This window comes from Lachnellula hyalina (assembly GCF_007821495.1).
Source record: "Lachnellula hyalina strain CBS 185.66 chromosome Unknown contig00252, whole genome shotgun sequence".
NCBI classification, from domain to species: Eukaryota; Fungi; Ascomycota; class Leotiomycetes; order Helotiales; family Lachnaceae; genus Lachnellula; species Lachnellula hyalina.
The window spans coordinates 17570-31497 of NW_022157366.1; the positions used below are offsets into that span (position 1 = coordinate 17570).

The window sequence follows — 13928 nt, forward strand, 5'->3', positions numbered from 1 at the left end:
GATTGACCACTAACTACAATGTTATTACTCATTGAGTCTACCAAGTCAAGTCCCTGGAGGTCAAAATTCATCAACCTCACCAATAGATGTCTGCGACTAGTCGTAAGTAATAGACACTTAGTTTAAAGAAAGAATGCTCCACTGTCTTCTTCTACTGCCTCAAGTACAGCAACCTCCGTTCCACAGCATAGCTCGGGTTACCGGATTAGGAAAGTGAGGCCTTATGTCAGCACTCATTGCCCCGCGCCCCGCGATATCGAATTGTGATCGTGGACGCAGCTGCTTATCAAGTGTGTAATTTTTCTGGTACAAAGCTCGGTTTCCATAGAGTCTTAACCATTGTCTCGTCGTTTATCAAAATCCTCGGATTTTTCCTACAGCGCAAGTCGACAGGCATCTTAAGAAAGAGGTCGCCAAAGCGCATCACAGCTATGGGCGCATTTGAGGAGAAAGTAAAGAAAATGTGTGCCGATCGAGAGCTTCCAGGTGTTATACTTCTTGCCCGCGATATTGGAGGTATTCTCTCTTCTTCCACTTAATCAAAGCATCTAGCTAACTTCTCCTCGGGACACTTCCAGTACACAGAGACCTTTGGTCACAAGACACCTACAGAGCCAATGGATTTAGACTCTACCTTCTGGCTAGCATCATGCACTAAACTCCTTACTACCATTGCTGTCCTACAATGTGTTGAGAGTGGTCAAATTGAACTCGATGATGATGTCTCATCTGTTTTAACGGAATTGAAAGACATTGAAATTCTCACGGGCTTTCAGGACGGAACAGATACGCCCATCCTAAAGAAGGCAGATAATAAAATTACTTTGAGGTAACAAACCAAGCACTCTCAGTTTTCTTCAATATTTAGCTAATTATATAGGCATCTCCTTACACATTCTGCAGGTTTCGGATACGACCATGATGGGAGGTATCAACGCTGGAGCGCCTCGCGCATTGCGCTTGGGCAAGAAGAGGATAAGTCCATGATGGGGACCATTTGCAAACCACTGCTCTTCGAACCAGGAACGAGCTGGGAGTACGGATATAGTCTTGAATGGGTGGGTGTACTTGTTGTGAGACTCAGCGCCATGTCGCTCGAGGAGTACATGCAAAAACACATTTGGCATCCACTGGGCATTCAAAATATAACTTTCCACCCGGAAAAGAAGCCACATGTAAAGGAAAATCTTGTAAAGATGAGTCGCCGAGTAGGGAACCCAACTTTTGGACTTCCTATTCGAAATGAAGAGAAGGTCGAATGGCTTGACGAATCTTTCTCTAACACGACACCAGATGAGTATGGAGGTGGCGGACTAACCGGTTCTGCCACCGATTTCATGAAAGTTCTTCAGTCAATTAGTAGGAATGATGGAAATCTGTTGGGGTCAGCGACTATTGACGAGATGTTTACTCCGCAGATGACTGGTGCTGCTGCGAAAACATACCAAGATGATATTGGACTCCCTTTCATGCAAGAGCAATTTGCAAGCCACAAAGCGGGCACAAAGGTCAATTGGGGACTGGGGGGCATGATGGTATTAGAAGACGAAGACACGGGAAGAACAAGGGGGACACTGAGTTGGAGTGGCATGCCGAACTTGCTATGGTCGATCGATAGGAACGCAGGCTTGAATCTGTTATACGCTAGCAATATTTTACCCTGTGGCGATTTCAAGTCGGGCGAAGTGCAGAGGTGGTTCGAGAAGAAAATGTATATGCGCTTTCAAGAATCTGGTTGGTTTGCACGAGAATGGAAAGGGACATAGAACTTAGAGCTGAAGAACTTGTTATTCCGCCAGCGTTTCCATAATTGCAACACACCATAGACGCATAGAAGAATAGAAGACAATGCGATGTATATTATCTGGTTTTGAGAGGTACTTCATAGACTCTTCATTCATTTCAATCACACCCCCAAATGTTAAGTTGTGTACTTGAAAGAAATATTCTCCTTGTCCGTCAGATCAAGCCAATCCATATCTCCCCGATTTTCACTGATTTCCCCAGCCCTCCTCTTATTACTCACATGACAAACAGCCCCATAACCCAGTATACAAAATATCGCGACACAATAGCACACAATCATAGCAACCGTCCCTCCAGTATATGCCGGTGCCTGATACGCCAGGAATGTCTGCGGGCCAATAATATTCCCCGCGGCCCACGCAACATAGAACCAAGCAAACAGGAAAACCTTCTTGGTATGACCCGCAATGTTCGCCTGGTAGATAGACACGAGCGTTACGTACGGTGCCCAGTAGGTATACAGGATGTATAATCCGACGAGTTGGCCCGCGAGGTTGGTGCGGGGGAGCGTGTAGCAGATGATTGCGCCCACGAGGGGAAGCAGGATGGAGACCGCTACTATGACACTTCTCCAGCGCCGCGTAGTTGCTGCGAGGTAAGATAATCCGATCCCGGAAAGTGTGCTCATAGCTCCTGGCGGCATGGCTAGGAGTGCGGTTTTTTCGTTGTTGAATCCGAGGCCTTTGATGATAAGGGTGTTGAAAGTAGTGAGGCCTCCGTTAGGGACTTGAAGTGCGACAATGGCGAACCAAATCAACCTGAACGACGAATTAGCATAGTTAAAAGTCAAGTGCTGACAGAGGCAAGAAGCTTAAAAGCTGTCTCGGGGGCCCGCATATGGGCCCACGAAACAGTTCCTGGCTTCCCAGCTCAGATAGAGGAAAGCGGGATTTTTGTATGGGAATATATAGGCCTACCAAGTCTTGACATCCATAAGTGCTTCCCAGATTTGCTCTTTCTTGAAGGTCTTGGATTCCATGCCGGTATTGTCGGTTGCCTTTCGTTGAATAAGCATGTACTTCTCTCTCTCGGAAAGCCATTTTGCCTCCAGCGGGTTATTGGGCAAGAACCAAAACACAACAGTAGACCAGAGAATGGTGAAGGCGCCAAGTGTTAGAAATATAATCTTCCATGCTGGGAAATGGCCGTGATGATATCCTATTACCAATTAGCTTTCCACCTACAGGTGTTTCGGAGGACAAAGCATACCAACAGACCACGCTATCAGGCCGTTCAGAATTGGGGCAATGACATTGAGAATAATAGCGTTCCTTGCAGGTTGCTCATTGGGCTTATACCACATGGCAATAAGCAATGTGACAGCAGGGATTAACAAGGCTTCGAAGCCACCGAGAAGGAATCGACAGACGAACAGTCCGCCGAAGCTGGTGCAAGCTGCCATACACATCTCAAGGATTCCCCAGCAGAGCACGTTAAATGCAAAGTAATGAACAGGAGGAAACTTCTGCAAACAATATGCGGATGGTCCCATGAAGGCCAGACCACCAAAGAAAGGTGCCGACCCAACCCAAGAATATTGCTGCCCCACAAGATTCAAGTCTTTTTTTAGATTATAGATCGCAGCTGCCGAAATAGCTGTTTTATCGAGACCAGACAGAGTTGCACACACAAACAGCTATCCCAATGTCAGATCGCTAAAAGTAACGGAATAGTCACTGAGACTTACGATTGGAATTAATCTCCAGTCAACCTTCCTAATAAGCTTCTTGTCTTCCGCCACGCTCCAGGTCTCGTTTCCAGCAACATCGATGTTGTCTGCTAGAATTCGTGCGGCGATGTCAACATCGTCTGCATGTCCAGCTTTCACTGCCTTGAGCGCTTCCACAGCCTCGAACTCTGGAGCTGCTGAAACCTCCAATTCCTGTGGAGTCTTCTTGTCTAGTGCTGCTGACATGTTGAAGGAAGTAACCTTTCGTTGAAATGATAAAGGAGCTCTTGAGATGAAGTAGGGACAAAGGGAGCCTAGAGGTTTTTATAGATCAAAGCTTATCTATCTCTACCACTTAGATCCATTTTCCCAAGTTCCATCCAGATCGTCGGGTCCTCGAATTAGCACCATGATATTTGCAAGCGCAAGATAACAATTCGAATTGCTCCTAAGCTATTGTCCATCTGACAGCCAGACCTGTTTCACCCGTAAGTGATCACTAGCTTATAAGATAAGAATTGCTGGGAGGGGCATCGGGATCGTCGGTAAAGAAGCCGATGGTAAACAGACATACATATCCCCACTACCGAAAGTAAGAACCGATTTCTCCGCAAAGGAGGGATACAGCCTATCCGTCTTATCGCATAGCTCTTAGTTTGTAGCTATTTCGGCTACGAACCGATACTACATCTCTGTTGATTGATTTGCACCAATCATTGATGTAAAACTTTGTACCAAAGGCTTCATACAGGTAGGTACTAGCGATTCAAGGTTAATTTCACCTTTTAAGAACAGTATCAACAAGGGCTGCTGGTGACGAGACAACTCTTTGAAACATATCTCCAATTATCTTCAACTCTTTTCATTAAAATCACCAATTCCAAAAGATGACGAGAATTCTACCCAAAGGGATCTATACACCTCTCCCGACTTTCTTTCAGGATGGAAGTGAAGATTTGGATCTCCAGGCGTTCAAGAAACATATCCAATGTAAGAACTCATCTTTCCGGTGAAAGAATAGATGATCTGACTGCCTTAAAATCAAGTCACAGCAGCTGCCGGAACATTTCCTGTAATATCAGGAACCATGGGGGAAGCGCCTCATCTCGTAGGCTTCATCTCAATTAACTTTCAAAAGTCAACCTAACAACAGTCTGTAGAGCGCCTTGGAACGTACGTCCCTGATAGTCGCCGGTCGCGCGGCCCTCGACGAAATCAACTTGAACACGGTCCCCATTGTTGCAGGAATTGGCGCAGCCAGCACTCGCGAGTCAATCCAACTAGCTAAAGATGCAGCAGCAGCAGGTGCAGACTTTGCGATTGCTATACCGCCGGGATACTATGCCGGCCCTTTAATTGCAGAAAACATGGCGGCCCTGAGAACTTACTTTCTTGATATTTCTGAAGCGTCTCCCATTCCAGTGTGAGTGATCTCGTACGGCGATGTCGCTGGCACGTGCTGTGGCTGATGGCGATATAAAAGAATGATGTATAACTTCCCCGGTGTCTCGGGAGGTATCGACATGGACAGCGATTTTATCATCGATATCGCAAAGTCAGCACCCAATATCTGCGGTGTGAAGCTCACGTGTGGAGCCGTTGGAAAACTCACCCGGATAACAGCTTCGGTGAACGAGCCTTCGTTTCAGAAGCAATATCCAAGAAAGGTCGAGACAGCCCCGTTCTTGGTAATCGATGGGTTTATTGACTTTCTTCTGCCTTCGATGGCTTCTGGATCTTCTGGCGCCATTACTGGACTTGCGAATTTTGCTCCGGTAGGTCCTAAAGGAAGAGAACGGTGACGAGAAGGCTAACGAGCGTGGCAGAGAACATGCGTAAAGCTTTGGGAATTGTGTCAAGCAGCGCCAGGAACAGGATCATATGTTGAGGCACAGAAAGTGCAAAACTTAATTGCGAATGCTGATGGTGTTGCAATCAAGATTGGTGTAAGACTTATTTTCATATTAGCCCAGACCCTAGAAGATGCTGATATTCAATCTATATAGATTGCGGGGATGAAAATGTTGCTCAACCGTTTGTTTGGCTACGAGAACAAGCCCAGGCGCCCGCTGATGCCGATGTCTGTAGAGAAAGGAGATGCGGTAATGGCGCATAAGTTGGTGAGAGAACTGATAGTGTTTGAGGTTGAGCTAGAAGCCAAAGTAAAACAATAGATCACTGTAAATTGAACAGACATTATATAATTAATTCTGTGAGCTATTAAACACGTTACTGATCAAGAAGTCCTCTATGTGACTATTTTTGAGCTCTAAAGCAGGCACGCCCATTTTTGGCGGCGGAATTCAGGGATGATAATTAAAGTAGGCGATTGGAACATTAGAAACAGAAACATCGTGCTTTTTGTGTATACAAATTATGGAATAGATTGCAATTGCTTTGAACTTGTTAAAATAAGAAGATGGTAACATTAAATGCAAAAGTCTCTAGAAAAGATGCACGCTCAAAAGTCTAACATAGGCCAAGCATTTCACGATCCTCCTCAAGGCTGCATCCATCATCATCCTCGTCGACCTTGCTAGGAATTGGAACATTCGCCAGCGATGTTAGGCGAAAGGCGTGTCGTCTCGACCCAGCCGGGTAATCCAATGTCTGGCTGTGTTGACATGACCGCTGGTCCCAGACTACTACCGTTCCCGGCTCATATCTCACACGGCAAGCGAAGTCATGCCCACCCCTGATATGATCAAACAGAAATTTGAGCATCATATCCGACTCCTCGTCGTCAAACCCCACAATGCTTCTTGTGTATGAGGAATTCACAAAGAGATTCTTGGCGCCTGTGACTGGATGAACTGTCACAACTGGATGAACAGAGCGTGTGATTGGACGACGAACAACGCTCTTGTCTTTGTTATCGCTGATCTCCCTACTAATCTGAGCATCTGTAGAATGAACAGCAGTCAGTCCCTCGAGCCTGGCACGGAATTTTGGCGACAGCCTAGAGAAGGCACGGGCGGTGCTGGAAAAGATAGTGTCACCGCCGACTCCGGGTGGCGATTCCAGAACAGCAAAGAAAGTCATTCCAGGTGGTTGCGCTTCTGGGGACTGGTCGACATGAAACTGGATTGGGTTCTTCCGCGCCCAAAATCTTCGCAATCGGAGATCCTCGGTCGAGTCATAGACAATGACAAATTCCGCTGGTCCCTTCTCGGCGTGTGGCATCCAGCCATGAACATGCAATGGGCCGAAATGCCCAGCAATTTTCTTCTGCGCCTCGAAACCAGAGTTCAAAAATTCCTCTTGGTTGCGAAAAACTACACAACCCCGTTCGGCCGTGAGCAGAGCAAGCTCATCGAGAGCTTCCGAGCTCAGTTCGTTGAGCTTGACCCCGTGAAGTTCAGTTCCAACGTGAGGACTCAGATCCGCAACTTTGGTTGCACCGGCAAGCAGATTTCGCTTTAAGGAGTTTGCCCGATGACCTGGATCGACGTGCTTAAACGCTCCAACCATCTCGACTTTCTCGAGAGGATCATAATGAGCTATTGGCTTGTTAGTGTGTGTTTGATAAGGTGGTTTCCGTGAAACTTACGCAGATAATCTGGGAAAAGAGGGCCGGCCTTTGAGGTAACCTCAGGAGTTTCAATGGTGCTTGGCATTTTGTTAATTGAAGACTTGTTAGTATCGGTATCGCACACTGTAAACTTGAAAGATGTAACTTGCCATTTGTAGCTATCGCCAGATCCCACATTCGGTGAGGATCGGATGAGTCGGGATGACTTCCCGATCGCTACCCCACTCTTTGGGCCAACCCTTACAATATCTTCAAAGGTGTCAGATATCATTCGATTTCGGAGAGACTCCGACGGTGCTTGTAACCCTCTGCTTATACTGTGATAATAAGCTAATGGAGACGGAAGATCAGTTTCAGTACCGACACCAATTAGTCCATGATCGGCCAACATCGCTCACTTCACCCGCCTTGGCTATTAGGCAATCCTTACCATAGTTCCGAGGTAAGCACAGGACTTGTTCGAGTATGATGTGTTTGCCACACGAGTACTACTCTTCGAAAGAATATCTACCGCTGCGATACGCGACGGCACTCGCCCAGGTTTTGCATCCACTCGGGTTTCAGAGCAGGTACCTCTCTAGGCTATATTGAGATTTTCAGACTGTGACATGATTCCTATAAGCTTCGTCCATTTATCAACCAAGTCACCGAGCTCGTTGGACGAAGATGCATCAACGATAACTGGAAACACTTTGGCTTGAACCATGACGCAGAAATCCGCATTCTCAATTGAATATGGTTTTCGGGATGCAGGCATTCACGAAGAATCTCCATGGATATTCGCTTTCCTAAGCATGGGGGTACCGCGGAGAATCGTGGTCTGTCTGGTCTTCCTCATAAGCAGTTTACGAATACGATCTGCAGTTGAACCTGTAGACGCCATCATGGCTTGAAGAATGGACCATCATGTCCTAAAGCTGTTTGAGTGGTGAGAAAGTAGTCGGAAAGAAACTCATGCCCAGGAAGGTTTAACATACAAGTCATTCAATAAGAAAACTCTTTAGCTGGGTACGGATAGATGGTTTGAAAAAACGTAAACCGCGATGGGCAGGTGTATTCCAGTCTCCGGAGGAGATCATCCCTCTATTTTGCTGCTAAAACAGGTGGCCGAGCATTCCTTACAGACAAGACTGTATAAATGCATATGTCCTTGGCTGCATTTTGATCCGTAAAACCTTACGGGGGGGTGTTGGTTGATTTGCAGATGCGGGATGCATACAAAGAGCCTGAGGCACTCGTTCAAGAAAGGGGTCTCGCACTGGCGCCCGCTATTTCCAGCGTACTCGAGTACTGTACCTAAAATAACACTAGGTGCGGCCCGTGCCACTTGGATTTTACGGAGTACACACCTGGTGCACTGAGCTACTCGAGTGATTAAATCTGCCCTCACTTCACTGCGCGCTGCTTTCACATCTGACCGACTTTCTCTCTAAACTTCAATCGCCTCCATCTTCACGTCGCCAGACCTTGGGGAAATCTATACCAGGATCCCGGCTTCGTCGACACAATCAACAGCATTCAGTGCTCGCCTGTCTACTCCGTGCGGCGCAAAATTCGATGCTGCAGTATCTAGTCTCGTGTCCTCTAATATGAGAGGGATTATAGTGATAATCAAGAGATCTGCTGGATTCGAGTACTTCCCCTACCCTAGCCACTTGACTTGGCAAACAGAGTGTGCACTGCTCGAAGGGCATTATCAATAACCTTAAAGGGAATCCTTTTGCGCCGCACGGGGTGCCTACAACGCGGTCATATACACAGGTAAACAACCTCCAATTTTGACTATTGGATTTTCTCAATCTATTTCACTTACCAAGTACTACTGTCTCCTATTTTTCAAACATATCATGAGTGTGCCACCGCCAATTGAATCCGCTCTCGTTGTTGGGGGCTGCGGCGTCCTTGGTCGTCGCATGGTCACCGAGTTACTGAAGCTCGACCCCTCGCCCAAAATCGCAGTTTTTGATTTGCGCACAGCTCAAAACCGCGTTCAGTCTCCGTTTGTCGAGTATCACGATGTAGACATAACGGACAAGGAAGCAGTGCGTGCTGCTCTTCGCACGGTCAGGCCTCAAGTTATCTTGCACACAGCTTCGCCTCCAGCGGGGCTCTTGGATCTTGGTCTATACTTGAAAGTGAACGTCGAGGGAACTCGCAATCTCTTGGAGGGCGCAAAGGTAGGCTAGCTCTTCTATTGCGCATGTCAAGATTTCGAACAGATTTCTCCAAAGTTTTTCGGATTTCTCCATGAATCAATCTGTCTCTACACGCCTTAGCTCTGATTGCTCAATTTTGGTGTGACATTTGAATGAAACTATGCTAAGAGTATATGTAGCAAGCAGGAACGAAAGCCTTTGTGTACACATCAAGCGCCTCCGTCGTCCACGACGCCATCAGCGACTTGGTCGAAGCAGACGAAAATCTACCACTCGTGTACCTCCCACAACAAAAAGAAGTTTACTCCCACACCAAGGCATTGGCAGACCAGCTAGTACTCGATGCAAACAGCACCACCCATGGTGGAATGCTAACAGCATCAATCCGACCTTCGGCAATATTTGGCGAAGATGAAGGAACCGCAAAAGGCCTCGCTGAGACTGCTGCGGCTGGAAAGCTGAAAGTCCAAATTGGTACTGGGAAGAACCTCTACGATTTTACCTACATCGAGAATGTTATATACGCACATATCTTAGCTGCTCAGTGTTTACTGGAAAACAAGGTGAGTGCTGCTGGGGAGGGATTTATCATAACCAACGACGAGCATGTCCCATTTTGGGAATTTGCACGAGCAGTTGGAGATGCCGCAGGATATCCTACCAACATAAAAGATGTTCGGACCATACCCAGATGGGCCGGGCTCATGATGGCGGTACTTGCAGAATGGATCGTTTGGCTCACCTCTTTCGGTCGCAAGAAATCGCACATAAACACAGTTGGCATCAGATATAGTTGCATGACAAGGACATATCGGATTGATAAGGCGAAGAGGATTCTGGGATACAGACCCCTTGTCACTTTGCAGGAAGGAATTCTCCGGAGCGGGAAGTCTTTTCTTACCCAATCGAAGAAAACCGCGTGATGGGCATCGCTTTCTCTACATTGTTTGATGTTTATGGATCGAGGGGAAGTGGGGTCTCTATTCCCTTTGTCTGTAGACAATGCTATGACAGTGAGTTGTACAGGTGAATGGCACACTGTCCATCTCATAAGAAATCCACTTATATATTACTTAGCAATTCTTTGTCTAGATCGAAATAAATCAATGATTTCCAAATGAATAGTCACGGCCTAACAGCAAAGTCACAACCCACGTTGAGAGCCGGAGAAAAGTCGACACATTTGAAAGAAAGCAATGTGGGGATGTTATTCACATAGATAATGGTTCAAACATCAACACTTCTAGGCCACGATCCAAGAGTGAACTGCGAGTTGCACATATTTTGCAGTTCCCAATCCTCAGCACCCATCACGGCTTTCGTCCCTTCATCTTCTTTCCGTCCAGCAGCCCCAGCAACAAAACATGCTGGGATAAAGTGATCATCCGTCCCATGCGCATCTCGATAGCTCGGCAGCTTCATCAGCAAGCTAATGGCTCTCCTCAGAGCTGGACCCGAATTATGTATCATGGCATCCTCAAACTCCTGCCTGAAATCCATCAATGCTGCTTCTGGGGGATTTTCCAAGGCGAAGTTATCACGGTAGCGTATCATCTGACCCCAGTTGTTGCGGTACAGGTTGTGAACAGCACCTCCTGTTCCGATCAACAGTACTTTGTCTTGCTCTTTTCTCAAACACGACAGAGCATCTCCGACTTTGATGTGGTAGTGAGGGTCGTATCGGGCATTGGTACTGATGAGAGTAGTTGGAGGACAGCCACCGGGAAACATCCTAATGAGAATCAGGTAAGTATCGTGAATCCAGTCGAATGTCGTGTTCTTCTTGGCGTTGAAGCCAGCTGTATTCAGGAGTTCCACACATTTGTCTGCCATGGGGAGATCTGGGTTCAATTCATAGTCTGCGTATTTTGATGGATGGACATAGGCAACAGGTGATTTATCGGGCTTGGGGTTGGCAGCAACTTGGATCTCGTCGCCAACAGCAGCCCAGTGTGCTCCCTACTTCAAGTCAGAGGCATTCAGGGGCATCTTAAATGGCTCTTACCATCATAACAACATGCTTGATACCATTAGCAAGAGCTTCATCTCCGCATTTCTTCCAGTAAGTTGCTGATTCCGACTCCTCGCCCAACATCATGGTCGAGCCATGGGAGAAAAAATGCACGGGCGTGAAAGCCATAAGTACAGTCCCGAACTTATTAATGACAGCGAAAATGGACGGCTATCGAAGGTTACTTGTGCATTAAAGGGTCAAAGCCATTACATTACAATACGCCTCTACTTTTTGATTCGAGATTAGAGTTCAGGGTTTGGAGCAGCTTCTCGGCCCCTCTCGGCTGCATCGTCGATCGTCCAGGACCAACTTATTTAAGATCCCCGCCCCCCACCTCCACATTGTTCCTTTCCCCGCCTCCCAACTTCCATAATACTATCATATGGACACCTTTTACCATCTCGAAATTCAGCCGAATGGATGTACTGTGCGATGCCATTAGTTTCACCTCTTCACCCAGGCCATTGGAACAAAATGAGATCCGGAGACTTTCGGATACCCCACAAATACGTTTCTCCCCGCAGTCAGGTAGCTCCCATCACTGTCATCTTTGTGGGCGAGTATATGAGCGAGCCGACCACTTGAACCGACATTTGAAAAGTCACGAAAACGCTCGACCTCACAAATGTGATCGATGCCCAAAAAGCTTCAATCGAGCGGATTTATTGAATCGGCATCAGGCCGGCCATGATCATAACGCCGGAATTCGGTCTGAGCGGGCGGAACGAGTTTCAACCGCATGTCTTGCTTGTATTAGTTCCAAGACTAAATGTCAGGATGAAAAGCCTTGCGCAAGATGCCAAAAGCGACACATCTCGTGTGAAATGGCCCCGAGTAAAGCGCACAAGTCTTCACATAAAGCGAGTGGCTCTCTCGGCGCGGCGATTTCTCTTTCTTCTAAAAATACATCGGTCAATCAGGACGAGTATAGCAATAGCTCTACAACGGAGCCTGGTCTACTAAATGACTTCGATACACGAGTATATCAAAGCTCCGAGAAGGCAGTTTCGAATGGCTTCCGGGATGGAATGGACCAGTCTATTGGAGAAGTGCGGCAGCCGTCACCAGCAACAGCACCTATGAATCTTGCAACCGGACTGTTTTTTGATGCGGCAGCTCACGATTTTTCCTTTCTGTCTGGAGATGTGGGCCTCAATAATGGCCCTGGCTTCATGGTCCCAGATCCGTACTTCAGTCAAGATCTTGACTTTAGTATGTGGGACATAGATCTGGACAGCGTCGAGCTTGACTACGAGAAAATGAACCATAGCCTTGTATCTCCCGGCACGCCTCGTCCTCAGAAAAGCGAAACCTCCAATAAACCGAGAGACGTGGCCAAACGGTATGCTGCATTTGAGAGATCGCCATGGCTATGGACTCCGACTCCAAAAGACCAGGACCTTAGTGACCAAAACGACCTCAACTTGGATGAAGAAAGCATCCCATCAATCCTCTCCGCACCATCGCCAGATGCAAGCCTTGATGATTTTGCATCGTGCTGTATAAACTCTAAGATCCGAGACCAAATGCTAGGACTACTTTTCAGTCTTCCCCGACCACCGAAAAAAGTTGTGTCGTTCCCATCGTTGTCTCTACTGAACACCATTATCCAGATATATTTCCTCCAGGAAAGTTACAAAATAGATTGCCTGATTCATCCCGCATCTGTTGTACCAATTAGAACTATCCCCCAACTGTACTTTGCCATGATTGCTCAAGGGTCAACTTTGATATCAACCCCTTCTATCTGGAAAATGGGATTGGCACTCCAGGAAGTAGCCAGGAATACTGTCGTTGAACTTGTTAGTTATGACTATGATTTTTTTGAAAATTCGTAAACTGATGCTAGCAGTGGGAGCAAAACAACACCTTCACGCGCAACCTACAGACGCTTCAGGCGTTTGTCATATGTCTCGATATCGGGCTATGGAGCGGATTCAAGAGGAAGATGGAGCTTGCTGAAAGCTTTGGACAACCGGTTATCAGCGCAAGTTACTTTATCGACAATCCATTAGCTAGCTAAATGATCTACAGATGCTTCGTCGAGCTGGTGCATTTGCCGCCCCACGACAGCCATCACACTTCATGCCCGAGAGAAACGACCCCGACGCCGTCTTGGCGTCGAAATGGAGTAAATGGACAGAAAGAGAGTCTTATAAAAGGCAAGAGTTTCGTCATTAACTACGGTTACTTTAGTTATTAATTGATATTCAGACTTGTCCTTCATCTCTTCATCCACGACACTGATGCCTCAATTGCCCTCCAAAAACCTCCCCTGATTACCTTTACAGAAATCAAATTCGACCTACCAGCATCTCGAGACCTCTGGCTAGCAAAGTCCGCCACATCCTGGCGCGATCTTTACCTAAAATCCCAGCCCCCTACCGCTCCTCCACCCAGCCTCATGGAAGCCATGCACAGTCCAGAATCCCTAGTCCAACACACCCCCCAAATCGACATCCAACTAACAACGCTAACCCTCCTGCACGGCTTCTGGGGCCAAATCCACTCCCTCCTCGATTCCAAGAAATTCTACCCCTCCCACAAAGCCACGCACCGCCTTTGTCTCCTAACCTCCCACACAGAGCTCTACCGCGACCTCGTCTCCTTCTCCTCCTTCATATCCCCCGCTTCACACCGCACGATCCTCATCTCCCACCTGCTCATGATGATCCTGCACGCGCCCCCCGAAGACCTGCAGCGCTTCGCCGGCAAATCCGGCGAGGACGAGGCCCGCAAAACTGCGTCGCA

General features: G+C 47.3%; 8 protein-coding genes across 8 annotated transcripts; 5 read left to right on the forward strand and 3 right to left on the reverse strand.

The window, feature by feature from the left end:
- Window positions 1-431: 431 nt before the first annotated feature.
- Window positions 432-1766, forward strand: mlcH_2 (Acyltransferase; the record flags this gene model as incomplete). Its single annotated transcript, XM_031153253.1, has 3 exons — window positions 432-516; window positions 553-829; window positions 881-1766. The coding sequence occupies 3 exons, from the start codon at window positions 432-434 to the stop codon at window positions 1764-1766; spliced, it is 1248 nt and encodes a 415-aa protein (XP_031001358.1).
- Window positions 1767-1921: 155 nt separating this feature from the next.
- On the reverse strand, window positions 1922-3721 carry LHYA1_G008334 (putative transporter; the record flags this gene model as incomplete). Its single annotated transcript, XM_031153254.1, has 4 exons — window positions 1922-2564; window positions 2724-2964; window positions 3016-3442; window positions 3494-3721. The coding sequence occupies 4 exons, from the start codon at window positions 3719-3721 to the stop codon at window positions 1922-1924; spliced, it is 1539 nt and encodes a 512-aa protein (XP_031001365.1).
- A 641-nt stretch (window positions 3722-4362) lies between these two features.
- On the forward strand, window positions 4363-5649 carry LHYA1_G008335 (putative 4-hydroxy-2-oxoglutarate aldolase, mitochondrial; the record flags this gene model as incomplete). Its single annotated transcript, XM_031153255.1, has 6 exons — window positions 4363-4465; window positions 4528-4583; window positions 4636-4898; window positions 4959-5250; window positions 5302-5421; window positions 5482-5649. The coding sequence occupies 6 exons, from the start codon at window positions 4363-4365 to the stop codon at window positions 5647-5649; spliced, it is 1002 nt and encodes a 333-aa protein (XP_031001356.1).
- A 295-nt stretch (window positions 5650-5944) lies between these two features.
- On the reverse strand, window positions 5945-7092 carry JLP1_2 (Alpha-ketoglutarate-dependent sulfonate dioxygenase; the record flags this gene model as incomplete). The annotated part of the gene is made up of 2 exons (XM_031153256.1): window positions 5945-6975; window positions 7026-7092. 2 exons carry the CDS (start codon window positions 7090-7092, stop codon window positions 5945-5947), a joined length of 1098 nt encoding a protein of 365 aa, XP_031001364.1.
- Window positions 7093-8854: 1762 nt separating this feature from the next.
- ERG26_0 (Sterol-4-alpha-carboxylate 3-dehydrogenase,decarboxylating) lies at window positions 8855-10086 on the forward strand (the record flags this gene model as incomplete). Its single annotated transcript, XM_031153257.1, has 2 exons — window positions 8855-9184; window positions 9343-10086. The coding sequence occupies 2 exons, from the start codon at window positions 8855-8857 to the stop codon at window positions 10084-10086; spliced, it is 1074 nt and encodes a 357-aa protein (XP_031001355.1).
- Window positions 10087-10390: 304 nt separating this feature from the next.
- Window positions 10391-11303, reverse strand: DODA1 (4,5-DOPA dioxygenase extradiol; the record flags this gene model as incomplete). Its single annotated transcript, XM_031153258.1, has 2 exons — window positions 10391-11122; window positions 11169-11303. The coding sequence occupies 2 exons, from the start codon at window positions 11301-11303 to the stop codon at window positions 10391-10393; spliced, it is 867 nt and encodes a 288-aa protein (XP_031001366.1).
- Window positions 11304-12001: 698 nt separating this feature from the next.
- On the forward strand, window positions 12002-13200 carry LHYA1_G008339 (uncharacterized protein; the record flags this gene model as incomplete). The annotated part of the gene is made up of 2 exons (XM_031153259.1): window positions 12002-12979; window positions 13030-13200. The coding sequence occupies 2 exons, from the start codon at window positions 12002-12004 to the stop codon at window positions 13198-13200; spliced, it is 1149 nt and encodes a 382-aa protein (XP_031001367.1).
- Window positions 13201-13211: 11 nt separating this feature from the next.
- Window positions 13212-13920, forward strand: LHYA1_G008340 (uncharacterized protein; the record flags this gene model as incomplete). Its single annotated transcript, XM_031153260.1, has 2 exons — window positions 13212-13345; window positions 13392-13920. Coding segments are annotated over 2 exons (663 nt in total), but the record flags the coding sequence as incomplete, so codon positions are not given.
- Window positions 13921-13928: the final 8 nt, after the last annotated feature.